At 49.3% G+C, this 24882-nt stretch overlaps 8 protein-coding genes across 8 annotated transcripts; all 8 read left to right on the forward strand.

The window, feature by feature from the left end:
• Positions 1-11: 11 nt before the first annotated feature.
• BC939DRAFT_453162 (uncharacterized protein) lies at positions 12-3933 on the forward strand. Its single transcript, XM_051555893.1, has 3 exons — positions 12-956; positions 1441-1548; positions 2303-3933. Exons 1-3 carry the CDS (start codon positions 474-476, stop codon positions 3869-3871), a joined length of 2160 nt encoding a protein of 719 aa, XP_051411613.1. The 5' UTR covers positions 12-473; the 3' UTR covers positions 3872-3933.
• A 5048-nt stretch (positions 3934-8981) lies between these two features.
• Positions 8982-9173, forward strand: BC939DRAFT_388524 (uncharacterized protein; the record flags this gene model as incomplete). The annotated part of the gene is made up of 1 exon (XM_051551868.1): positions 8982-9173. A coding segment is annotated over one exon (192 nt), but the record flags the coding sequence as incomplete, so codon positions are not given.
• A 1965-nt stretch (positions 9174-11138) lies between these two features.
• BC939DRAFT_386225 (uncharacterized protein) lies at positions 11139-11294 on the forward strand (the record flags this gene model as incomplete). Its single annotated transcript, XM_051551815.1, has 1 exon — positions 11139-11294. A coding segment is annotated over one exon (156 nt), but the record flags the coding sequence as incomplete, so codon positions are not given.
• Positions 11295-12558: 1264 nt separating this feature from the next.
• Positions 12559-13717, forward strand: BC939DRAFT_453172 (uncharacterized protein). Its single transcript, XM_051555894.1, has one exon. It carries the CDS (start codon positions 12644-12646, stop codon positions 13217-13219), a length of 576 nt encoding a protein of 191 aa, XP_051411616.1. The 5' UTR covers positions 12559-12643; the 3' UTR covers positions 13220-13717.
• A 119-nt stretch (positions 13718-13836) lies between these two features.
• Positions 13837-14498, forward strand: BC939DRAFT_453173 (uncharacterized protein). Its single transcript, XM_051555895.1, has one exon. The coding sequence runs from the start codon at positions 14189-14191 to the stop codon at positions 14489-14491; it is 303 nt and encodes a 100-aa protein (XP_051411617.1). The 5' UTR covers positions 13837-14188; the 3' UTR covers positions 14492-14498.
• Positions 14499-15134: 636 nt separating this feature from the next.
• Positions 15135-17495, forward strand: BC939DRAFT_453179 (FAD binding domain-containing protein). Its single transcript, XM_051555896.1, has 4 exons — positions 15135-15939; positions 16065-16375; positions 16461-16702; positions 16791-17495. Exons 1-4 carry the CDS (start codon positions 15224-15226, stop codon positions 17472-17474), a joined length of 1953 nt encoding a protein of 650 aa, XP_051411618.1. The 5' UTR covers positions 15135-15223; the 3' UTR covers positions 17475-17495.
• A 905-nt stretch (positions 17496-18400) lies between these two features.
• On the forward strand, positions 18401-20892 carry BC939DRAFT_477603 (FAD binding domain-containing protein; the record flags this gene model as incomplete). Its single annotated transcript, XM_051558689.1, has 5 exons — positions 18401-19131; positions 19228-19538; positions 19626-19735; positions 19848-19997; positions 20092-20892. 5 exons carry the CDS (start codon positions 18401-18403, stop codon positions 20890-20892), a joined length of 2103 nt encoding a protein of 700 aa, XP_051411619.1.
• A 1718-nt stretch (positions 20893-22610) lies between these two features.
• BC939DRAFT_477604 (FAD binding domain-containing protein) lies at positions 22611-24844 on the forward strand (the record flags this gene model as incomplete). Its single annotated transcript, XM_051558690.1, has 3 exons — positions 22611-23413; positions 23535-24111; positions 24197-24844. 3 exons carry the CDS (start codon positions 22611-22613, stop codon positions 24842-24844), a joined length of 2028 nt encoding a protein of 675 aa, XP_051411620.1.
• Between the last annotated feature and the right edge of the window lie 38 nt (positions 24845-24882).

The raw sequence follows: 24882 nt of genomic DNA on the forward strand, positions 1-24882 counted from the left end.
CAGCCTGCAGCTTTTTTATTACGATTTTTTTTTCCTCCATTTGCCGTTCTACCGCTCTGTCCCCAGAGTGTGAGGCACACACCTTCCACAACCGTTAACATCCCATCCATCCACATCCATCCGTCCCTCCCTCATCATCATCCTCTCGACCATCCACCTAGAGAAACAACCCTGCCAGCTCAGGATGCTTTACCTGGCATAAACAAGGGATCCCCTTCTCCCCCTCCCCTCTCCCGTACTCGTCTCATCCCCACTCATCTCACATTGCCATCTTGCTGCACAGCTCTCCGCTCCACTCCATTCCTCTCACCCTCCCCTCTCCTCACTGCCGGCCCGGGGGTGAAGGCGGTCTTTTGAAGCACCCCATCCTTGAAAACGTCCTCCTCCTGTTCCACTTGAATCAGAACGCGTCTCGTGGCGCGCTTCCCCCGTCGTCTGTCCTGTCTAACTGCTCTGCCGGCATCCCTATTTAAATGATCCCGCCACTTCCTACCACGATAGTAGCAACAGTCTACACCCTTATCCTCGCTATACTCTCATGCGTCCAGTTTCGTCGCTCCCAAACACCCTTACGACTGGGGGCTGCGGTCATGGGCATCTGTGGCCTGTCAATTTCAGCACTCTCGATCGTCTACACCACCGATAAAATGTCACTGTCGGCCTTTTGGGTCTACCAGTTCGTGGCCGAGTGTATCGCTGTGACATGGGTGATCACGACCATTATCCACCTTGGTTACGCATTTTATCCTTTGACCAGACACCAGACTCTGATCTGGAGAACAGCACTGGGTTCTGTGGTTCTTTATGACCTGGTGGCTATCGCTGAACTCAGCTACTACTGCTATGGGGTCTGGGGCTCGGGCTCGCTCTCGGCTGAAGTTCCTGAACTCTGGATCTACTGGGTCAGACAGATGGTCAAAGTTCTTACTTGCGCCATTACCATCGCCTATCTCTTTGTAAGTATTGGTCTCTTGCCTCACGCTCTTGCAATCTCATCCTAGTACCAAATACCAATGCTTCAGGATGTTTGTTCACATAAATACCGTCAACCTTGAGTTGGATACCATTGCCATTTGCAATTGCTCCAAAAAGACATTACTCTCCTTCTTACGACATCAGTATATGTTCATATGTCGCTCGCCTTTTGCTAGCAACAGGTAGCGATACGTTTGTCTCTCTCTATGCATTGATTGGCCCCAGCTCTTCCTTACAACATTTCTTGTCGAACCTCAATCCCTCCTTTTGTTCATGTTCTGCATGTTCTAATATATATTATAAAATGGCCATTGTTATCTTAAAAAAAAGGGGATTGAGTGTATGAGTTTTAATGGCGGGGTTTAATCTCATGTTCTGCTCCGCAGCTTTTGCAAAATACACGGGCAAACTGATCTTGTCGCTAATATTGTGTCCTCCATCCCGCCCCTGCCCTGCCATACTTAGGTCCCCTTGGTGCGGCACCATCACAGTACTGGAGTAGCCATGATTGCGGACAGCAACACGTTGGCTGTCGGAACTTGGTATCTGAGTGCTCTTGGTGTGACATTCCTGGTAAGTTATTGGCACTATATAAATACACTTGCTTTTTTTCTTTTTTTGTCGTTTTCTTCAGCACCGGGTAAGTTTGTCACTACTACCATACTACGCTATTGTCGCACTGAAATGTGGACGAACTGAGAGGATGTTCGAAAAGACAGAAAAATGACGAGTCTCATGGTCGAAGTCTTCAGGAATAGACATAGGAGGGACAATGGAACAAAGGAACAAAAGAGAGCCGATCGCTGCCCCTTCCAAACCATGCTATGCAATGCAATGCTACGTCTGTCTCTGTCTAAGAGGAGCCCGCGTCATTTTTTTTTTTTTTCACTTGAATGCGAGGGAAACACCGCAGGGCTTTTGCATTTGTTTTAGTATGTTTATTTCGCGTGGACGTGCCTGGCAGTCGGCATCCCTCATCTCTACATCGTCTTTGTATCTTTCATCCCGTTTTACCCGTTGTTCCCTCCATATCAGCCCACTTCGTTGTCATCCTTCCATCTTTCTTTTGTGCACATCGCCAATATCGCAAATGTAACACAACGCGGCCCTTGCAACACAACTTGGGCTGGGAAGCCCTCTCTGACCAATCCTAATCAGTCATGGCGCACTTTATTTGAGCGCTCCTCCCTCATTAGTAAGAGCACAATTGGTCTGGTGCTGTCAGGTCCATGGGATATGGGTGGCTGGGTGGTTGGGTGGCTTTACAGGCACGCGAACTTCAAACTGAATTTTTGTAACCGTCTCTCCGCTGTGCTGTCCACTGTAGGGATACACGTCAATGTTCATCTACTACATGAACAAACCCAACGACGTGTTCAGCCCCCAAGCACAGGCATTAGATCTCTGTATCCGCCTTACAGCCTGCCCAATCTTCTCGCTTCCACCTCCGCAGTTCCTTCTACGCTATTTCCATGCCAAGTACGGCTCGACGGTTCGTGACGACAATCCGCACACGATGATCGAAGAGGGCATCACGAACGATCCCCGCCCCAGAAGACCGCCCATGCTGGTCAGCCAACCGACCTCGTATAACTCGAGGCGTGAGCATGACTATGACTTCGATTATCCATCTATTCATGAAAGGCACAGTCTGAGATTCCAATCACCATACTCTGCTCTCGACGACGATGATCGATGCAGGCGCTACATAGAGGAGGAGACCAACATTGGCACCACATCTAGCCTAGGCACAGCCGCGGACACTAGTCCCAAACTGAATCCGCATTCGGCAGGCTCGACGTTGAAGCAGGATGACACCCATATGCCACCATCGATAGGAGTAGCAGACGATGCGGTGCTTTCGGCTCTGTCGATAACCTTACCACCAACGGTTCATCATCCGACCCCCATCAAGGGCGAATCTCTATCGCCTATATCTCCCTTTTCTTTTGCACCTGGTGTCTTACTTGCGAGAGGCGAGGAAGAAGAAACAGCTATTGCTGCTCGCAGAATCTCACGTCGCTTGACTATGGAGGGGCGAAAGGACGGGTTGGATTTTTTGAACATCTCTGGGCTGATGAAATGGCCACATCGCCCCAACTCTGCCATACCAGCAACCAAATCAAGAGTAACAGGATCTACAAATTCATCCTCTGCCTTGCCAACCACGACTTCAGGGACGAACTTTCTCAAGGCCAGTCGCCGCCACAGCGATACTCCCGAACGTAATATATCGCCTTCCAGGAGAGCAGTAAGAGAGAAGCTGAGTATGATGGGCGGTAGCTCTCTGGTAGAGGAAGACGAGGCTGAGGAGGACCAAACATGGCATTCACGAGAAAACAAGGACATCTCCGAGAAGGAGGCATCGCACCACGAGCCACCATCGCGGCGAGGCTCCAGGAAGGATGAAAAGCTAACGGAGCCATCGAATACAACAACGACTAAGAGTGCTGAGCAGTATACCTCAGTTGAGCCATCCAACATTCGCACAAATGTTCAGCAATTAAAGAGTCATGAAAATGGCAGAGACGATCTACATGCTCATTTGCCAGCATTCAACGTCGCAGCATCGGAATACAACGGAGGTCGCGGCAACAACACGTCTCAGTCAATAGGCAAGAAGATGTCAATGGACAAGATCCGCAGAATGTCACGCAGCGCATTGACGCGACTTCAGGAAGGTGGCCTTGGAGCAGCACTCAGTATACCTACAACAACAGGACCGCTGTCGCCAACAATATTGCATACGGAACATGGGTATCCCGCCAGAGGGGAACGGATGGGGCCTAAATCGCTACCACATGCTGGTGGTGATGTACTAATCAGCATGCCCCCTGATCAACAGCACAACGACGAGTCTCATGGTCAACAGAATGGACCCATCATAACTCCATAGTGCCAGTCATTCCCTGCTGCCTGTCTTTTTGTTTGTCTGTTTGCTTTTTTTTTTTTTTTTTTTTTGGTGATGTTGTTCTCTTGCGTGAACAGCGCAAATTGTATATTATATCCAAGTTGCCCTTTATGGGGGGCCAGCTCTGCTACAACAGTTCTCTTTCCCGATCTCTCCTCCCTCATTTCGATCCTAATAAAAATACATAATAATAATAAAAAAATGCATCTTGAATAACTGAGGACATTTCAGATAAATTGATTCCAAACAAAGCAGCAGCAGCAGCCTTATCAACGAGCAAGCTAACGAGCTAACGGTACAGTGTGTAGATTAGATGCACTGACCAATGTTTTTTTTTTGGTTGCATGACTTGCATAGTGCATAGCGAGTGCATGTTCAACGGCCAGATGTTTTGTTGCTTGGGACCCAGAAACACAAATTTAAAAACAGCGGGCTTGCAGCGACATAAAAGAAGTTCTCACAGCAATTTCAGACACTTGGCCAATGCATATACATTACATCAAGATAACGAGAAACGGGCCCTTGTCGTCTTTTTTTTTTTTTTTTTTTTTGAAAGAATGGTTCAGGTTAGGTCTTGGGGTTTCATTAAGGCCGCTCGTGGAATGAGCTTCGCCCAACAAAGGCAGCCCGTGTAAAAAACGCATGGATCATTCGGATATGAGAAAAGAGGAGAGTACAAGTACATCCGGACCATAGAGGTTGCTTTTTCCTCGGCGAATTTCTCTGGTCCCCCTCCTCCTCCTTTTTGGAAACAAAGGGACTTCGTCAGATCAGAACCGAGTGAGGTGCTCTCTGTCTTATAGAAAAGACGTCTGTGCTGGCTATTGGTACAAGTCGCGCATGCACTCTTCCCTTTTTGTGGATCAAAGCTACTCTTTGGCAGTGTCGAGAGGTCGAATTACGAGATCGTGGCCTCTCGTAGAATCTCTCCTTTTTAAAAAAGAGGAAACAAAAAACAAAAAAAAAATCGGTTTTGGGTGGTTTACCTCGCCCTGTCTGACTACCGCGCTTAATACTGTCGCGTTTGATCATCAACCTAGAACTTCTTATTTTATTTTATTTTCTTGTAGAAAGGAACTAGAGAAAGAGAGCAGACATGCGCCCCTGAGTTTGGTTGTGAGCGTAATGAGGGCGGGGGGGGGGAAAGTCAGATCCAAGGAAACAGACGGAAGTCAGGCACGGTTACTCCTCCCGATGGTTTAGAAAAAGGAAAAGGTAATTGTGTTTGATGTGATAGGTGCTTCCTTAGTTCCTTTTCTTTATTAAAGTTCATTTCACGGTCAAGGCTCTAGTCATGGCCATAGCCATAATCATAGTCATGGTCATGGTTATAGTCATGGTCAAGAGCCAGCAAATGGCGCCCCATATAATGAGATTGTAACGGACTGGGGCGGATGAGAGGGCGGTCCTGATGAACCCAGTCATGTCCACCGCCATCATGCCAGTCTGTCTTGTCTTTTTATTTTTTACTCACCCCCTCTGTCACCATCGGTTTACACCCCTTTCCTAAGATACAAATATAACTAATGGACATTGACCACTGCATGTCCTTAATATACAACATGTCTATCGATTTCTCAAAGTAAAAAAGAAAGAAAAAAAGAAAAAGAAAAAAGCACACTTCGGCACCTATGTCGTCGGCTGCATGCTGCCAATGCGATGTTGGTCTGTTGTCGACATGGGGCATCCAAGCGGCACCTGCGTCTGTGTATGTATGCGTTCCTGTCTTCCCATGCAGAAGGATTCAGCTCTCTTGTAGATGTGCGATGTATGTACGATGTATGTTCTTATTCGCGCTCAGGTCTGTGTCCTCCAGTCTCCCGTCCGTCTCCTGCTCCCGGCCCCTTTCTTTCTGATACGCTCGTTCTCGTTGTCTCTTGCTCCTTCGCTGCTGCCCCCTCCCCCCCTCCTGCGCGCCACAGCACATCGTAGCTGCACCCATCTGCCCATGTAGTCATGTAGTCCAGCCTGGACAGGCCTGGCAATATATACTATCCAGGTCTAAAATGATGATGAGTATTCTGTCGTGGAGCGGACCTTGCAGGATAGTTTGTGTATTACGAGGTGTACCTGTGCAGGTGTCTAACCTTGAGACCCCACGGTGATGCCTCAACAATAGCATTGACTATACAGCTACACCAATCGTTCAAGGTCTGTTGCTGGCACACATCCACATATTCATACACACCGTCGCATCGCATCACATCGCTTCCCATCGCAGTTGAAGACGGCGAAGAGGAACAATGCTGTTGCGGAAGCTGTTGTAGCTACCCTTTTATCGGTTTATTTTTTTACGGTGCCTTGGCTCTTCTTCAATCGACAAAATAATTCACGACATCTAGTACCTTTCGCAACTTGCAAGTTACCGTACACAACCTTGTCCTGCCCGCAGCCCTGCTCATAGCGTGCCTTGCTTCGTCTGCTCTGCTTCTCCTCGTACTTGAATGCCAAACACAGGCCCTGCTCCATTTCTTTTTCTTTTCTTCTCTCTTTTCTTCATCTTACCCTTTCTCGTACGGTCCCACAAGCCCACTGTCCTCTCCACATCTCACATACCCCTCCGTCCTGGTTCCTTGTTCATTCTTCCCTCCAAGGATCCTTCCACTGCGCCCTTTCATATCCCTCACTCTCACACTCATCCTTCCCTTGTGGCCTTTTCCCTCGCCTCCTTTCGCTCATCTTTCTCTTGCCCTCACAGCCCATCCTTGCTTTATAATCACGCTGATCAGCAAGGCACACCTCCGCCCCTCTTACCCTCCGCCCTCCTCCGTCTATTCGTGTCCTGCAGCTAGACACTTCAACGACTTTCACGCTTTTCTTGACGTCCAAAGCAACCATCTATCATTTCCTCTGGTACCCTAAACCTCTTTCACGAGCAGAGTCCCTATCAAGGCCTACCCGTATCAGTTGCATTTAGTTATCAACTCTTTTTTGACCTGTAAGTACCCACCACAGCGCCTCACACGCCTTCTTTCCCTCCGCTTCCCTTATGGGCTATCCTACTGCGACAAGTTGTCCACTGGTATCTGCTATGAACCTGATGCACGTCTCAGATGAAAAGAACGTTGCATGTCATTGCATTGGCCACTCTCGTGTGTTATTCTTGGTGAAACGATTATTTTTCCTTGTACTCCCGTGTGTGTCACGGCTTAGCTCTGCTTTGGGTAAAACGAGGAGGGTCCCCACCCCTCTCTCCTGGCCCCTCATGCAGATGCACAAATTACACATATTCACACACGATCAATCTGGATCGGCGATCCATAGGACGATATCCGATTTTCAAATGGCGAGACCACTTTATTACTTGGGTGGGCGATAAACGAGACACCATTGGCCCGGTGCGCTCCACCTGTACGTGCCTTTATTTATCGCCTTTCAACACCCATCACTCTTTATTCTTATTTGATGCGTCCGCCGCAGCGACCCCTGTGCCATTCTTGAACGCACGTACTCTTTGACGCTTTTTGCGTTGTGTACATGGATAGGTACATTCGTAATCTTTCCCCCCTCCCCTTCCCCCCTCCCCCCTATGTTCACCAGAGATGAAATGCTTTTTTATGTGCACGAACCAATGCAGAGCATGGAGATGATGAAAAATTGCTCTCAAAGCGCAGCCCATCAATGATTAACGTTCTCGTTCTCTTGCATAATGCGTTTCACGCTTTGTGTTCTAATGGACGCATCCCGTATTCCTCATTAATAAAGCGAGCATTAAAAAAAAGAGGGGTAAGGCAGGTTATCACGACGGCAGCGGCAGCAGCCAGGAACCAACTACGACAAATATAGACTATCCTTCTCTCACACAACCTCCTCGCTGACCCATTATAACCATATTGCACCTGACAGGTTCTTAAAACGTCCACTCGACCGTACAAGACAAGGCCAACTTCGAGCGACAGCTTTTCCTTTTGGGCTCTCCGATTCCGAGTGGTTACATCGAATCTTTGTCAGTGACCGACACTATGGCTGATAGCACCAGTAAGTTTGCAAAAAAAGGCAAGGTACCAGTGCCATGCATAATGCAAGATAACGCCCATGTGAGCGTTATGTTTAATCGATGGTGCATGCAACGAAAATCCTGGGACCCCCTTGATGTCGACTCAAATACCCACGCTTTTCTAATTGCTGTTACAAACCTCATCTTCTCACCCCTTCCTTTGTTTCTCTGCTCCTTCACCTCTTCATTCCTTTCACAACAGCAACCGCAGAGGGATCCACGGCCATGGATGTCACCCCTGCATTCAGCACAAGCAAGGTCGACAATCATTTTTCGAGCGAGCGTGCCTCGGCGGACCAGCCAGACCCGTCCATGGAGGATCCAGTCTCAGATGATACCGAGATAGCAACTCCCATTATCCTAGCTTCACACAATGCTTCACCCATCCCCTACAAAGGAGCCAAGAACAACGTCATGCTTGGAGCGACACCCATGACACACCCACTCTCCATGCACCCAGAAAGCAGCTCTCTGCATCACTTCCAGACCGTTGGCAACTCTGTTTACACACATACTAACCCTGCTTATATCCACGCAGGCCTGGGTCCCACTTCCAATCCTGATTCGCCCAGCTACTCCACATTAACGGTCCCCAGCTCTGCGACCGCTGCATTCATGGCCATGCACGGTCATAATACCAGTCTGTACGAGCCACCCCGGCGAAACTCTGTCCCAACCCTGACGGCCGACCATGCAGAGCGCAAGCGAAAGATTTCCTCTGAAGAAAAAACGCTGCAGCGTCAAGCTTCATGGTCCAGTTTCTCCACTTCTTCCACCGCTATGGGCGGATTTCCAACTGCGCCTCTGTCTAACTTTCATCAGGTCAACTCTACGCACGTCGATCCCACTATGATGCACAGCTTCCGAACGTTTTCGCAGTCGCAGTCCACGCAGCACAGCCTCAGCAATGTCATGCCCTCGAGCACCAATTCGTCTGCGTACCCTTCTCCCATGCCCGAGAGCTTCCTGCCTGGATCTATGCTCAATATCATCAATTCATTCTCGAGCGACGACGTACCGTCTACAAGCGAGACCGGAGGGGTCAAGGCCAGGCGTAATAATTCGATCTGCTCGACGACAAGTATGTCTTCTACTGGAAGTACGTCGAATAACAAGCACCCGTGCAAATCTCCAAACTGCGGATGGAGTTTCAAGCGCTTTGAGCACTTGAAGAGGCATATGCTTGTCCACTCTAAGGAACGTTCCTTTGTCTGCGACTATGCAGGCTGCAACAAGTCCTTTAGTCGCTCCGACAACTTCTCGGCTCATCTCCGGACCCACTCAAAGAAGGGTCCAGACCATCGTCGCCGAAATGGTCGTGCCCTTGACAGCAGCTGCAACACTGATAGTATCGTCAAGCAGGAGACCCACGATCTGGACCTAGATCTTTCCTCGAGTCCATGCGATCATCAAAGTGCCGAGTTGGGCTTTGGTCATCCTTCCAATGGATACGATTCTGCATCGATGAGCCAAGAGCCATCTGAATCTGGACACGACCGTTCACCAACAGCATCCCCTGGCAGCACACCTTACGGAAACACTCCCACGGCTAAGAAAGAAGAGTCCTCCAGCATAATACACTCTAGCGGCTACCAGTTTGGAAGCGGTGCGATGTATTCGTTGGACCCAATGGACCCTCTAAGCGGTATGGTCCCTCGCTTTGACACCATCCGCCTGGACTTCAAATCGGTCGCACCTAGCGAAATCCACAAACAACACTCCGATGAAGATTCACATTCACAGACGCTACTGCCAGCTGGCAACTTCAATCGTGAATCTCCTCATTCATCACCGATACCGCATTACGAGCAGTTCACATTCCCCTCGTCCATCTCGACCCACTTTATGCCAATGCTGCACGAAAGCTTTCCGATCAATCACAGGGGTCTGCATCAGAATCATTCGCTGCACCATCCACAAATTCATGACGCGACATCCTCGGGTCATTACTCGCCGTTACCCTCAGCCGACTCTTCAGCGTCCTCGAGACACTCCATGCAGAATTCAGGCAGTCATTCAGAGCATGGATTCCAGTTCGCAAACACTGTTCACAGCATGGGATCTGACCCCCACTATCTTCCGACTTCGCCCATGAACGAGGACGGGCCAATGCAGCCTCTACAACAGCACTCCCAATTCCATCCTCACCCCCATCTTGACTTTTACGGCACCAAGGTGGCCAACTCTCAGCTATTGCATCATCCATTCCCGTCCCTCCACCCTCCCTCGCCCGCAGCGTTGCTGCCTCATCCGCTAATGTCCACCTCTGCCTTTTCTACACCTGGACTAAATGATTCGCTCTACTCATCTTCGCCTACACTCGTTTCTGCATCTTCGAGCCTTCCTGGACCGCGAGGTAAGGAGTCTGTTCCTCTCTGTAATACTTCAGCCTCTCCTCTACACCCTCGGCAATCCTTCCAGCAAGATGAAATTTCCACGCATACGTTTGCAGCTATTCCTGACCACGATACCACCAAACTGTCACCCTCCCCTTTTGTAAAAGCAGAGGCGAAAACAAAGACCTCTACGGCCTCAGAAGAGAGCACAGCAGAAGATGCCGACCCAACCATTCAGTACTATCCCAGTACCATTTTGCTATCCCCTCAGTTTTCATATCTGGCCATGTTGGGGGCCTCGCCTTCGGCTAGCTCCACATCTACACCCAAGGCTATACAGGAGCAGCAGCAGCTCTCGACGTCATCCTCTTCTACCTCCATATTTTCTTCCTTGTCATCCTCATCTTCGTCCTCATCGCTGACGAGCCTTTCTGATCCAGGCACTCCAAACCCCGCCAGCATGAGCAGCCCCGGCGACAGCAACAGGAACAGCGCAACGAAAGCACCATCTACTACCATCCATTCGTCCTCTGATCTGACGATACTGACACCCACGTTGGCATCACAGCGTCACTACCCTTTGCCCTCTATGATGAGGGTACTTTCAACTGGCAGTGATCGTGCTGAATCCGCACCTTACGCTTCACCCTCGCCATCGTCGTTCACAGCGCAGTACTTGGACACTCACTATATGTCTTCTTGCCCATCTTTGACCACCTTTCCGGATTATTTCTCGATCGGCTCCATTGACAAGACAGCCACGACCAATTCCGACAACGCCCTCAACGGTAATCCAAGCACCGCGGCCTTAGCTAACGGCGCCACCACCATGACCGGCAGCACCGGTACCGCTAACGGCATCAACACCACCACCAGCAGTGGTAGCAGCAGTAACAGTAGTAAGCATGGAGGCTCTGGTAAGCACCATACGTGCTCTGTGATCGGCTGCTCAAAGCGTTTCAAGCGACTTGAGCACTTGAAGCGGCACATCAAGACCCATACCCTGGAAAGACCCTTCAGCTGTCCCTATCCCACCTGTACGAAACGGTTCTCGCGCTCCGACAACTTGGGTAAGTCAAAGAAATCCTATGGTGGCCCTTTTCCTCGCTTGCTCCCTCTCCCTCCCTCCCCCCCCCCGATAAGAGTAAGAGCTGCTACATTTGGGATTCATGTGCTAAAGTCTGACATTGCCACTTTTCTATACTCGCTATTATAGCGCAACACGTCAAGACACATCAGAGACAACAGAGCAAGCTGCAAATGAAGCACCGGAGCCAGTCGCAGGCACAGGCACATGCACATGCGCCAGCACAACAGGAACAGACAGTTTAGATCAGCACGCGCGCATCGCTCTCTCACTCTTGGTATTATTTATGTGAACTCTTCTTTTTTATATACATATATATATTCTTGGAGACTGGCTCTTGTAACAGACCATATCATCTTTGAGATTATTTCTCCATTTTATGAATTGTTGTTTGTGAATGCTGTACCTTTTTTTTCGTACTAAAATCCATAGACGCTTGCCAGTTTAAGCAACACTATAGCCTTTTTTTTCCCCCTCGATTTGCTTATTTTGCTTCGCTTTCCCACCCCACAAACACACAATAATATTTAACACAGTCGAATTTGGCTGTCTTCAACAGATATGTGTTCAACAATCCTATGTGCTATCTTGTTCGTGTGCAAATGACATAAATGGGTAAAGATATGAAGAAGCAACGCCTCCTGGAAGAACAGGTGCCGCAGTTGAAATGCCCATGTGGGATGAATAGGCTGGAGACTGGTTCTTACCAGAGCATTCGACGGTAAGAAAAAAAAAGCGGGGAGGATCTGCGGCTCTCAGAGTGTCCCCACATTGTTCACCGCGTTGCCCATGGGCCACAAGGCCCTGATTTCTGCGGCAGGGACCTGCATTTTACTGCGGGTCGAGCGGAATGTACAGGATTGTCTGTGCCAAGAGAGGGCGTAGTCAAACTGTTTTGACAGTCTACCCTTCCCCGACAGCCTTGCAACGTGTTGCCCCTGAAAGTAAAGCGGGTTCAGATTGACAACTTTGGGGATTAGCCTAACTCAGACAGGACAGAGGCAGACTAAATGGAGCGACTCTTCCCATTCCGTTCTTTATTGTCGTACAAATAGGATGACACAGGAAGGAGAAATAACTCACTTTTCTAAAGGCGATGCTTTTTTTACGGTTTGTAGAGCCGATAACGAGTGTCAATTGACTATTCATCGCCACCGCCACCGTGTGCAGTGCACAGCAGTTAATTACACATGGCGTAGCAAATTGTTATAAAAGCATCGCATTTCTCGTCCAGTACCACTTTTTCTTCTTCATTTCAATAACACGCTCACTACCGATCAAGAACCAATACCAAGAATCGCTCCGCACATTTACTATAGCTGCAAAACTCACATTCTATGCACTCAACCCCCCGGCGACAACTTTCAGCCAACACGAATATTGAACAATCTCAAAAACAACGACGACAACGCAACAGCACTCACCACCGTACTATTACACAGACCGTGCACCCAACCATGTCCGATTACACATTCACCCTTCCGGATGAAGAGCGCCGTCTCCCCAACAACCACCATGGCCGCCGGGAGGTCCATGGCCATGAGAGTCATGCGTTCTCTGCTGAGGAGCTGACCATGAGGCTCCAGAAGTTGGAGCAAGAACAGGAGCGATACCATCACCAACACCACGAGTCCCATCACTCTCGACTCCATGGCCCTGTGGTGCAGATCGATGCCGACCTTCATAAGCGTACCCAGGAAACACTCCATGAAATTTTGGAGCGACTGGAGCGACGAAAGCACGAGAACAGCTTTCTGCAGAACGACGCGAGCGTGGTCCCGGGAATGGAGGATAACGGCACAGGACGGCTGAGACACGCGCAGAGATTGAACCCGAACGTGCTGAAGGAGGTCAGATCACATTCGCATAGCTTGCGACAGAGCCATGGCAATGCCAATCTACGGCATAGCTGACAGGAAGAGTAAAGAGCAGGACACTTGAACGGACAAGAAGAAAAGAAAAAAAAAGTTAGCACTGTCGACAACAAACCGCCAAGACAAAAAAAAATCAAAGCCGACATCGACAAGCATGCGCATTTTTTCGACCGAATCATCGACACCACGCATATACGCTGGAAAAGGATGCTTCGCGCTGCGCCTTCCCATCATAGTAGGAGTCATGAGTATCCGACTGAGCCAGGATCGACAAATCGATACCTGTCCGAATGGCTATTTTTTTTACCGACTCTGAAAACCGAAAGGAGCATCGGCCAGGACAAGGAGATCATCTACAGCGAACATGGAGTAAATATTTCTCTTCCATTACACGCCCATTATCCATTCCCCTTCTCCCTTCACCCTTCGCCGATCCCGCAAGCGTACATAGCATCTGTCCCGACTCCATTTCTCTCTCTCCCTCTGCACTTTTGGGAGCGATTGAGGACTCAAAGAATCTGAATTTGAATAAAAAAGGACATAAAGCAGTGTTCTGTTTCAAACTAATATCTGATTCGCGTTCGTTTGTCTCACTCGAGATGTTCATCCCTATAAATTGAAAATCGTCTTTGCAGATCAACTCCTCCCCCCATCCACACTCTCGTCAGTCACCCTTTCCCCCCCACATTCATCGAATCGAAGCACAGTCATAACAAACGATAAACAAACAAAGCAAAGGGAACAAAAGAACAACAAAAACATGTCCTCCAGTAACGAAGTCAAGGTCTGCGGAGACAAATCGATCCTGGGCTGGGCGGCCACACCAGGCTGCAAGGGCACTCTTCAAAAGTGGAGCTATCACTTGGAGAGCACGAGGTCGAAATCGACCTTTTTTTCCTTTTGCTTACACACACGTGGCTTGTATCTCTTCTATTTGTTCTCTGTCGACCCCTGAGGGGACCTGGCGTCAATAAAAAAAAAAGGCAGCATCCATTTCTCGACCGAGGGATGGGTCTCCTTAAACGTCCTGCGATTCCCCGGCAGGAGATCGTCGGCACGGTCGCCGCACGTGGGGACAAGACCGACCACCAGATCGGGGACCGCGTTGGAGTCGGATACCTCGCGTCATCCTGCCGCGGAACGGGTGGTGATGATCTTTGTGAATGGTGCAAAAAGGACGAGGGCCGTTTCTGTCCCAAGAAGTTCGTGACGTTCGACTCACCTTACCAGGGTGGCCGTGGAGGGATCAGTGAGGGTGGATTCGTGGATCGAATCCGGGTTTATGATGATTTTGCGTTTAAGAGTAAGTGAGGATAGGGTTTGATTTGTTTCTATTATTGCGTGTAAATAAACGTTGTAGGAATGTGTTGTGTTCATTATTTTACGTGTAATTGGTCTTTTCAGTTCCGATGAGAGGGAATTCCATGAAGATTATTGTAAAAAGCTTGGTTCTACGGCGAATGCTTGATGCGACGAATAAAAACCAATGGTCCGTATTGTCTTGGTTATTACCGAGGATAAAGGATGAATCCAACTCGACTGCATAAGAAATGGTGCTTCGCCCAGACAGACGCAGGCCGGTCCTTTCGTATGCTTTTGTTATCATCCGCCTCTTTCTGCTGCAGAACATACAAGGAATGCACGAAGGAAGACTGCCGAAAAAATCAAGAGAGCATAAACGCTGTTCACCTTTATTCGTAGTAGGACAATGGTCACCATGACATGATCTTCGATCAAGCGACGCGCGTCTTCATCGTCTTCTTCCATTCCTCTGCTTCCTGTCTTCCCCGCCTTCCTTCGGAAGTCATGGCTCTCGACGGAGACGAGGGTTTCTACTCGGATACATTTCTATTTTCGTGTTAAACTACGACTGCGCTGGGCTTGTCACACACGCCGCACTGTGACCATCTTGTCATACGCCTTTGTATTTAAACGTTAACCACCTTTACCTTTTCTTTCGCACGCTTTCTATCCTCGCCCGCCTTCCATCTCTACCTCTACACACACACATACACGCAATATCAAAGCACAAAGGACAACAGGATGGCGACTATTCAACACCCCACAAAGTCCACAGAGATCCCCGTACTCATCAGCGGTGCGGGGCCTGTGGGGACCATGGCAGCGATCATGCTCACACGCCTCGGCATCCCCTGCAGGCTGATCGAACGCGAACGAACTGTCTCGACAATGTCCAAGGCCCTTTCAATGCACGCCCGCACACTCGAGATCCTGGAACAAACAGGTCTCATCGACCGGTTTCTGATTGAGGGTCACCCGATCTCTCACTTCAACATCTACTTCAACGGCGTCCTCTCGGTCTTCCCGGGTCTGGTTAACAGTATTTCCCATTACAATTATGCGCTCTTCCTGGAGCAGATCAAGACCACGAGTATCCTGCATGAGGAGCTTGAGAGCCGGGGCGTTAAGATCGATCGCGGCTGGGAGCTCATGGATACTAAGGTCGTGAAAGAGGGTGAGAAATCGTGGGTCGAGACGACGATTCGAAGGGCATTGGATGGAGACAATATCAGGGCGACGGAGAGCAAGGTCCTGGGAGTGGTCGAACTGGACGCTGAGCAGGCTGGCAAGGAGTACGAGAGTGAGGTGATCCGATCCGAGTATTTGATCGCCGCAGATGGCGGCAAATCGGTGGTCCGTCATAAAGTCCACATTCGCTTCCCGGGCAGAACACTGGAGAACAATGTCATTCTGTTCGATGGCAACGTGGAGACAGATCTAGACTTGAGTAATATCACGTAAGAGCGTTTCGCCCTTATTATCGTTTTTTTTTCCTTCGGTCTACAGGTTACTGCATTCTTGTCAGAAACTGAACATCACAGCTTCTCTTTCTCACTTTCTTTTATTTTTCTCTTTTCTACAGGGTGATCAATGGACGGAACAACCAGACTATGAACGTGTTTCCGTTGAGCGACGGACAAGTTCGAGTTATGGTTGACGGCAGCGATCTGGACCCGACACAGGAACTCACGGAGGAGGCATTCCAGAAGATCGCACAGGCAGCGGCCACGCCCGCAAAATTCTTGGTCAAGAGCACGTCCTGGCTGACATTCTACAAAGTGAACGAGCGTCAGGCTGCCTCGTTCTCGTACAAGAACAGAGTCTTTTTGGCGGGCGATGCAGCCCATGTGCATTCACCTGCTGGCGGACAGGGCATGAATTTGGGATTGCAAGGTAGCCATTTGGTTCCTGAGCAGCCGATGCTGATGAGTGATGACGATGATGTTGATTGACATTCCGTCCTCCGGTCATTAAATAGATGCCTACAACCTGACCTGGAAAATGGCATTGGTCCTCAACCGCCTTGCTGACCCCAAACTGTTGGAGACATATGAGAATGAGAGGGCACCCGTGGCGAGCAATGTTATCAAGATGTCCGCGGCCATGTTCGCGACAGGGTTCTCGCGGCAATTGATGAGAAGAATTGTTCGAAAGGCCATTACCTCATTCGCCTCGGTCCTCATCCGCTTTGTCAGAGTTCCCTCTGGCACGGTCTCCATGGTATGTAACAAACTCTAGGCGACTTTGTTTTGCATGTTTGGAACATGGCATGGGCGGCAACTCTAATAAACGCGTTTTTGTTCTATAGCTGACGATCAGGTACTACGAAAACATGATCAACCAGCATCATAAAACCCAGGCTGTGCCAGCAGAGGAGTTCCAGGTCGGTCAACGCGCTCACGATGGCCCTCTGGTCAGAGTCCTGGCTGGTGGTCAACAGAGCGGCGAGACGATCCGTCTGCACCAGCTCATTACTGGACCAGGCACCTTCCACATCCTTGTTTTCACTTCAGACATGCTCAGTGTTACCACCTCTATCTCCAAAAAGACTGGCAGCCATCACATCGCCCTTACGAACGAGACACAGTTGAAGAAGGATATCGAGCACCGTCTTCAAGAATGGCGCGCCAAGTGGGCCTTTGGGACCCATCGCTTCCAACAAGAGCAAGCACAACTAAAAGAGAAGAGACCTCTGTTCAGTGTCCATGTCATCGGCGCCTTGTCCGAGACCCTTTCCGGACCACAATTTGTCGATCCATCCAAGATCAAAGCGGACTCGTTGTCTTCAAAGGAGGAGGGTGAGGGCAGACTGTATTTTGACGACTCGAGGACCTTGCATGAGAGGTATGGCGTTCCTGTGAAGGCGGGACCCGGAGCCATTGTGGTCATCCGCCCTGATTCGCACGTGGGCTATAGAGTGCAAGGCGCTGGTGAGCAGGCATGGCAGGATGTAGATGAGTACCTGCACTCGATCTTCAATACGCGTCCTTGAATCAACTCAATAAACATGGACATTTGAATAGTTTCCAATATCAAAATTGCACTATGAAACTTATACGATGCTTCGTCAAGGTATGCATGATTGATTTTCCCGGTAAGAAGCGCTCCATGAAAGCTATCATGCATGATTGTGCAATGGTTCATTGACGGACCAAAGAATCAAGGATCAGGGATCGAAGAAAACCACCTCAGCCAAGAAGCCGATTGGCACCGTTAGTCGGGCTTCCCATGCTATAGACTTTTTATTTTTACTGGCGAAGCAATTGAGGCCCTAATGTGTACATGTCCGAGAAAGAAAGCTAGCAGAGAGACGCGTCTGGCGCAGACGTTCGGCCGGATCTGAGTTTATGCGCACTGCGCAGATAGGGATGGGGGTATCCCGTGGAGGATGACGCTCCAAAGTCGACAGCCGGCTAAAGACATTTCCGAGGATGAAATTCAATTCGAAATAAAGTGTAGGACTATAGCATGCCGCTGCCGATGACATGATTCAGTCGTGTATGGACGACATGCGCGAACTTTCTGTGAATGGTTTAACGCGACGCGGCATCTGCGGTGCCCGTCCTGCCGATCACCCGTCCGTCCCCTCCATGCCCAGTCATATAACGGTCGCGGATGAGTGGAATAGAAAGAGACGTAGTGCAGTACCCACGCATGACAACCCAGAGACATGGAGACGACACAAATCAGGCAATCCGCGAACAACGACTGACTCGATCGATTCATTCGTCAGCGGTGCGTGGGGTGTTCGAATACAAATACAGTGCCGTCTCCCCCGCACGAACCTCCAGTGTTTAATTTGTCTTCATCTTCTCACGTTTCCCCCCACAACAAACCAGCAACCAAAAACCCAAGCTTCACACTTTCATCAAGCAAGCATTCAGATACTCACCCGCCCCTAGTTCACAGTCCCCCAAAATGCCCTCCAATATGACATCCTCCAACACTCCTGACCACGTCGACGTCCCCGTCCTCATCTCCGGCGCTGGGCCTGCAGGCCTCTTTGCTGCAATCCTGCTCACGAAGCTCAACGTCCCCTGCCGTATCATCGAACGCCAACTCGAAGTCTCGCCGCTCTCCAAGGCCCTTGTCATCCATGCGCGCACCATGGAGATCTTTGCCATCACCGGTATCCTCAACAGCTTCCTCGATCGCGGCCAGCGTCTCACGGACTTTCATGCCTACATCGGCTCCAAGTTAACTGCAGTCCTGCCCGCCCTCTCCAACAAGGAGTCCCATTACAGCTTTGGTCTGTTTCTGGAACAGCTCCATACGACCGCGACCTTGACAGAGGAGCTTGAGGCCTTGGGTATTAAGGTCGACCGTGGTTGGGAGCTCATGGATACGAAGGTCGTTGAGGAGGGTGGGAAATCTTGGGTCGAGACTATGATTCGACGGGCGATCGTCGGGACGAACGTGCGACGGACAGAGAGTAAGGTCCTGGGTGTAGTCGAGGAGGATCCTGAGGAGGAGGGCAAACGATATGAGACACAGGTCGTGAAGTCCGAATACATGATCGCGACAGATGGCGGCAAGTCTGTGGTGCGACACAAACTGAACATTGGGTTCCCTGGACGGACTCTGGACAACAACATGATTCTTTATGATGGTCATATCGAATCGGATCTTCCATTAAACGACCATATCTCGTAAGTAGAGTAGAGCAACAGACTGGACATGTCTATATGATTGAGAAAAGTATTTTAACATGTATCTTTTTAAATAACATCTGCATCGCTGTATAGGGTCATTCAAGGAGCCAACAACCACACCATGTTCGTGTTCCCGTTGCACAATGGTCAAGTTCGAATCATGGTCGACAACGGCACCTTGACTCCCGAACAGCATGCGGCCCTCAAGCCCGAGGACTTGACACTGGAGAAGTTTGAGGCACTCGCAGCTGCATGCGTTGCACCAGCAAAGTTCAAGTGTTTGGACTCGACCTGGCTGACTTACTATCGAGTTAATGAGAGACGTGCGGAACATTTTACATACAAAAACAGGATATTTTTGGCGGGCGATGCCTCCCATGTGCATTCTCCTGCAGGCGGTCAAGGTAAGGAATTTTGTTTTTGCCCAAAACGATGAATGCACTTATTTAGGGAGTGATGATACTAATACTCAGTCACAACCTTTTCTTTAGGGATGAACACTGGATTGCAGGATTCGTTCAATTTGACATGGAAGTTAGCTCTTGTTCTTCATGGCATTGCTCCGGAGAATATCATGGACACATATGAGGCCGAGAGAAAGGTACAGTCATGTCATCTTGTTTCTGTCGCCGATGAAAAAACAAAACAAAACAATAGAGGTCGCGACAATTCCCTGACACAGAACATTCTTTTTTCTGTAATGCCGCGCTTAGCCTGTGGCGGATGGTATTATCAAATTATCGGCAAGACTTCTCGAAGTCGGTCTGGCCCAGGACTTCGTCAGAAGAACGCTGAAGAAGATCGCCTTCACTATCGGACCATACATCCTCCCGTACATTCCTGGCACTAATCCCGTCAACATGGTAAGGAGCCACAATGGAGTATTATACACCGTACGAGTTCATCTATATGGATCTCTTTTTTGACTATATCTCCCTGATCTATCAAACATGACAGCTTGCGATCCGATACCATGAAAATGCTATCAATCAACGATCCAAGTCGCAGGCTAGTGTTGACGAGGACTTCCAGGTCGGACAGCGAGCACGCGACGGTTGCCTCCGAGTGATCAGCAAGCAGGACATGGGCCTGCCTGCATCGGAAGGCGAGTCAGTTCGTTTGCACGAGTTGTTGGTTGGTCCCGGCATCTTCCACGTCATCGTTTTCGCGTCGGACATGCTTCCCTCCATCGCCAACGGACAGCCAACTGCAAAATCAACGATCAAGGGTGTCGAGACAATGGATGCCTATGAATTGGCCAAGGAAGTGAAACAGCATCTGAATTCTTGGAGATCCAGATGGGCTTACAAACCTGCTTCAAAGATCGCTGGACAAGGAGACCTCGTCCTTCCTGCATCCATTTCCGGTGGATCATCGACAACGACCTCGCCGAATGCGTCTTTGGCAGCCATCCCGCACGCCAGAAACCCAAGTACCTTGTTCATGGTCCATGTGGTGGCCGCAGAGTCCTCGAGTACCAGCGGCGACAATACATCGATGGAGTTCAACCTGGATATCCTTACGGAGAACAAGGCTGGAGAGGGCAAGGTATATCTGGATCAGCAGGGGCTGCTGCACCAAAAGTATGGTGTTCTTGTGGAGCATGGCCCGGGCGCAATCGTGGTCGTCAGACCAGATTCGCATATTGGGTACCGCGTGCTTGGAGCCAACAAGGCTGCGTGGGACGAGATTGACCTGTACTTGGAGTCAATCCTTGTCAAGCAGAAGAGCACAGATGAAATAGAGAATGATAAGTAAAGAGGAAGTTGATCTTTACTCTTATAAGTTTACATTTATACTTAGACTCAGCCTAGCGCCTAAACATCCATTCGCAATTGGTTGTTGACCAAATAATAATAATAAAAGATAAGACTCGATCGTTATCTATTCTTCTGCAAACTATGCTAAACTATGTATCCGTAAACTGTCTTCGCGTAAAATTTCAACGCGTTTATTTCACAACCTTATACTAAGAGCATCCCTACTCCTGTGCTACAAATTTGTCCAATTGCACGCAAACACACTAATATTTTCTTTGTCCCGTCAATCTTTTCTTTAGCTACCATCTCCACTTCATCATTATTCCGCCCGGTCTTCTTCAGCGGGGTGCGTGGAATTTAACGCGTTAGCAATCTATGACTAAACAAGGTTGCTTCACTCCAGGTCAGTCTTCCATGGAATGAACCTGTGAAAAAAAAAAAAGAAGTTTTCAGATGCACCTCCGACATCATGCTAAAGGGTGCATTTTCGTTTCTCTGGACGTCAGTATTTAAGATGGCAGATGCGGACGATCGCGCGCTGCAAAAACTACAAAAAAAAATTCTTTTCCGTTTGAAAAGAAAAGAGACACCTGTTCCACACGCGACGTGTTATTCATCCTTGGCAAAACTCGTTTTGTATGACAGCGAGGGCCCAGACACTATGGTACAAACGGCCGGTACAGGCGCAAGAGACCTAGGTATGATGTGGAATAGCATCAGCCAAGCACAAGCAATTAAAAAATAGCATGCAAGATTTGCTCCGCAGTTGAAAAAAAAACGTGGGCATTCAAATCTACTTGCAAAATAGGATATTTTTTCTTCTGTCGTTCCGCCTCGAGGGAGGAAGGGAGGGATCAAATAGCTCTGGTCGCATAATTGTGGACACAAGATCAATAGGATTACAGTACTAGGACAGCGTACGAACGCCGAGACTAGGGGATGCATATGTTTTTGTGCTCATTATGTTCATACTGTCAAGAAAGAGGAGGGTGCTAATGGCTCTTCGGCTTTAATGTTGTGCCGAAATAGCCACAATAAGCAGCATGCAGTAGGATGTTGGCATAACAAGGAAGGGGCTCAGTAGGAAGGAGAATGGCTGTCATGCTTGAAAAGGGAATTTTTTTTGCATGTTGCAACACTTTCATCTCCATCAAACACGATGAGGTTAAGAGAGACAAGGTTTATTTGAATTGAATACTCGTCATGTTTGTTTTGTCCTAGGAAAACAACGCGTAAACATCATCAAGCAACCCATTTTTGTCCTATTTTCGTCCCTCCCAAGGGTGGAGGACATGTCTTGGCTTGGAAGAAGCGCGGTCAGTCATGACCCTGCGCAGTGCCCTTTTCGCAATTTTATTTTCTGTGCTGCAATGCAGTGACGCTCAAAATGTCAAGAATGCAGGGCTGCCTGGTCAAACACCTATGTGAGATAGAGAGGGAGGGAAAAAAAAAAGGAGGGAGGACGTATATAAAGCCCACCGACTTTTACCTTGTTTGCTCTCCATCATGGACTTCCCCAAGCATTAAACGCCTCTTAGCACACTCAGCAATACTCACTGGCACCTCTATACCTCTATAGCATAGACAAACAAATTATCATCGAACATTGTACACCACACAGTAGCCAGCCAATATCATCATCAACGACATACAATCAGCTACTCATTTTCACTCTCACACACGCAAAAGAGAAATTCAAGACATTTTGAGTACATGATGGCCACAACAGCATCCTCTGGCTCCACCACGTCATCCTCCTCGACACACTCGGCCATCTCCACTGTCCCTGTTCTGATCGCTGGCGGTGGCCCCGTCGGACTATTCGAGGCCTACCTGCTCACAAAACTCGGTATCCAAGTCCGCATCATCGAGCGCGAGATGGCCATATCGCCTCTCTCCAAGGCCCTGGGCCTCCAAGCTCGCTCCATGGAGATCTTCCAAATGGCGGGCATTGTCGACAAGTTTCTGGAACGTGGGACTAAACTGAAGGACTTCAACATCTACATCGGCAACAGGAAAGCGGCCACGATCCCGGTCATGGGCGTAAGCGCCGCAGATACACAATATGGGTTTGGCCTGTTCTTGGAGCAGGCAAAGACCTCGGAGATCCTGGTCGAAGAGCTGGAAAAGATGGGTGTCAAGGTCGACCATGGATGGGAGCTCCTGGATACCAAGGTTGTTGAGGAGAGCGAGGAGGAAGGTATTCAGGAGGCAAGTGTTGGAGAGAAAAGGAGTCACAAGCAGGCGTACGTCGAGACGATCATCCGGAGGGCACTCTCTGGCGATAACACCACTGTGGATGAGAAGAAGGTGCTGGGGGATGTGGACCTGCTGACGGAGCAGACTGACAAGGTATACGAGACGCAGGTGATTAGGTCAGAGTACCTGGTCGCTGCTGATGGAGGGCGCTCGACCGTGCGACACAAGCTCAACATCGGGTTCCCAGGACGCACCTTGACACATAAAACGCTCATGTGGGACGGGAAGTACGAGAGCGACATGGATTTTAGTGGTGTCACGTAAGTTTCAGTTGCAATGCATGTTGGCCAAAGGGCAGTATCGCGGATCACCGTTTCATTCATTTCACTCCTCGATATTTTTACTCATTATCCCCACGATTCTTGGTTGAATGATATATAGGCTGGTTCACGGAGTCGACAGGAAAAACGTCATTGCCTTCCCACTCACGAATGGCAGCATCCGTATGGGCGTCGAGGGTGGAAGCGTCGAACCTGGGGAGGATCTGGCCAAGACAGCACAGGATCTCACAGTCGAAAGATTCGAGGAGCTCGTCTCTACACGCATCGCCCCTGCAAAGTTCAAGATCACGGAAACAGATTGGCTGACGGTCTTCAAGATCAACGAACGTCGCGCAGAGCACTTCGTCTACAAGAACCGTATCTTCCTAGCGGGTGATGCCGCACATGTGCACTCACCCGCTGGCGGCCAGGGTCTGAACACCGGATTGCAGGATGCGCACAACTTGGCCTGGAAGCTCGCGTTTGTCTTGAATAAGGTGGCTCCACCTTCACTGCTGCAGACGTATGAGGAGCGAGAACCCATGGCTGACAGGGCCATTGAACTTTCATCCATGATCCTGAACCGGAACCGGAACTTGGGTTTTATGTCGATGATGAAGAGAAGAGTCTTTTATTTCTTGTCGCCGTTGATCTTTTCAGTAATGAAGACGTTTTCTTTTGCGTCAGAGGTTAGCATGGTAAGCTTTTTTTTTTTTTCTTTCTTTTTTTTTTTATTATTATTACCGTTCATACAAATCTTTAACTGTCCTCTTCGCACGTTAGTTGCAAGTGCGATATCAACCGAACGCACTCAACAAGAATCATGCAACGCAACCAGTTCTTTCTGAGAAGTTCCAGGTCGGCGTCCGTGCCTATGATTGCACCCTCCATTCCGCTCAGTCAGCATCCAGCAGTATCAAGGACTCGACTCAGATTCGACTTCACGAACTAACGATCGGTATCGGTCGCTTCCATATCCTGGTCTTCACTTCCGATATGCTAGCCGTCAAGGATACGAGCGCCATCAATGGAATTGAGAGGACCCATGCCAAGGAACTCGAGAATAATATCAACAACTACGTCCGCCGATGGCGATCCAAATGGTCGTTCAACTCGAGTATGACGGATGGGTACCAGGACAAGGATCTGTTCAAGGTTCATATCATTGCCGGATCGGCGACCGCAGCGGATGAGGAGGACGAGGACAGTAGTAGTCTCGATACGTTGATCAAGAAGAACGCGGGTGATGGAAAGATCTTCTTGGATGACACGAAGGTGGGGCATCAGAGATACGGATTCTTGTGGAACAAGGGACCGGGAGGAATTGTGGTTGTTCGACCAGATTCCCATATTGGATACCGCGTCAATGGGGCTGGGGAGGACGCATGGAAGGATGTGGATGAATTCTTTTCGTCCATCTTGGCCTTGTAAATACAGCGCATTTTGGCCGCATTCAACTTAATTGTATT

Source organism: Gamsiella multidivaricata (assembly GCF_025024155.1).
Source record: "Gamsiella multidivaricata strain RSA 2152 chromosome Unknown BC939scaffold_37, whole genome shotgun sequence".
Taxonomy (NCBI): domain Eukaryota; kingdom Fungi; phylum Mortierellomycota; class Mortierellomycetes; order Mortierellales; family Mortierellaceae; genus Gamsiella; species Gamsiella multidivaricata.

Bases quoted from the DNA above. Each gene is read 5' to 3' on its own strand.
- BC939DRAFT_453173 (XM_051555895.1), top strand. From the start codon at position 14,189: ATGGGTCTCCTTAAACGTCCTGCGATTCCCCGGCAGGAGATCGTCGGC.
- BC939DRAFT_453179 (XM_051555896.1), top strand. From the start codon at position 15,224: ATGGCGACTATTCAACACCCCACAAAGTCCACAGAGATCCCCGTACTC. The intron at 15,940-16,064 runs GTAAGAGCGTTT...TCTTTTCTACAG, and splicing joins CTAGACTTGAGTAATATCAC to GGTGATCAATGGACGGAACA. The intron at 16,376-16,460 runs GTAGCCATTTGG...GTCATTAAATAG, and splicing joins CATGAATTTGGGATTGCAAG to ATGCCTACAACCTGACCTGG.
- BC939DRAFT_453172 (XM_051555894.1), top strand. From the start codon at position 12,644: ATGCACTCAACCCCCCGGCGACAACTTTCAGCCAACACGAATATTGAA.
- BC939DRAFT_453162 (XM_051555893.1), top strand. From the start codon at position 474: ATGATCCCGCCACTTCCTACCACGATAGTAGCAACAGTCTACACCCTT. The intron at 957-1,440 runs GTAAGTATTGGT...TGCCATACTTAG, and splicing joins TTACCATCGCCTATCTCTTT to GTCCCCTTGGTGCGGCACCA. The intron at 1,549-2,302 runs GTAAGTTATTGG...TGTCCACTGTAG, and splicing joins CTCTTGGTGTGACATTCCTG to GGATACACGTCAATGTTCAT.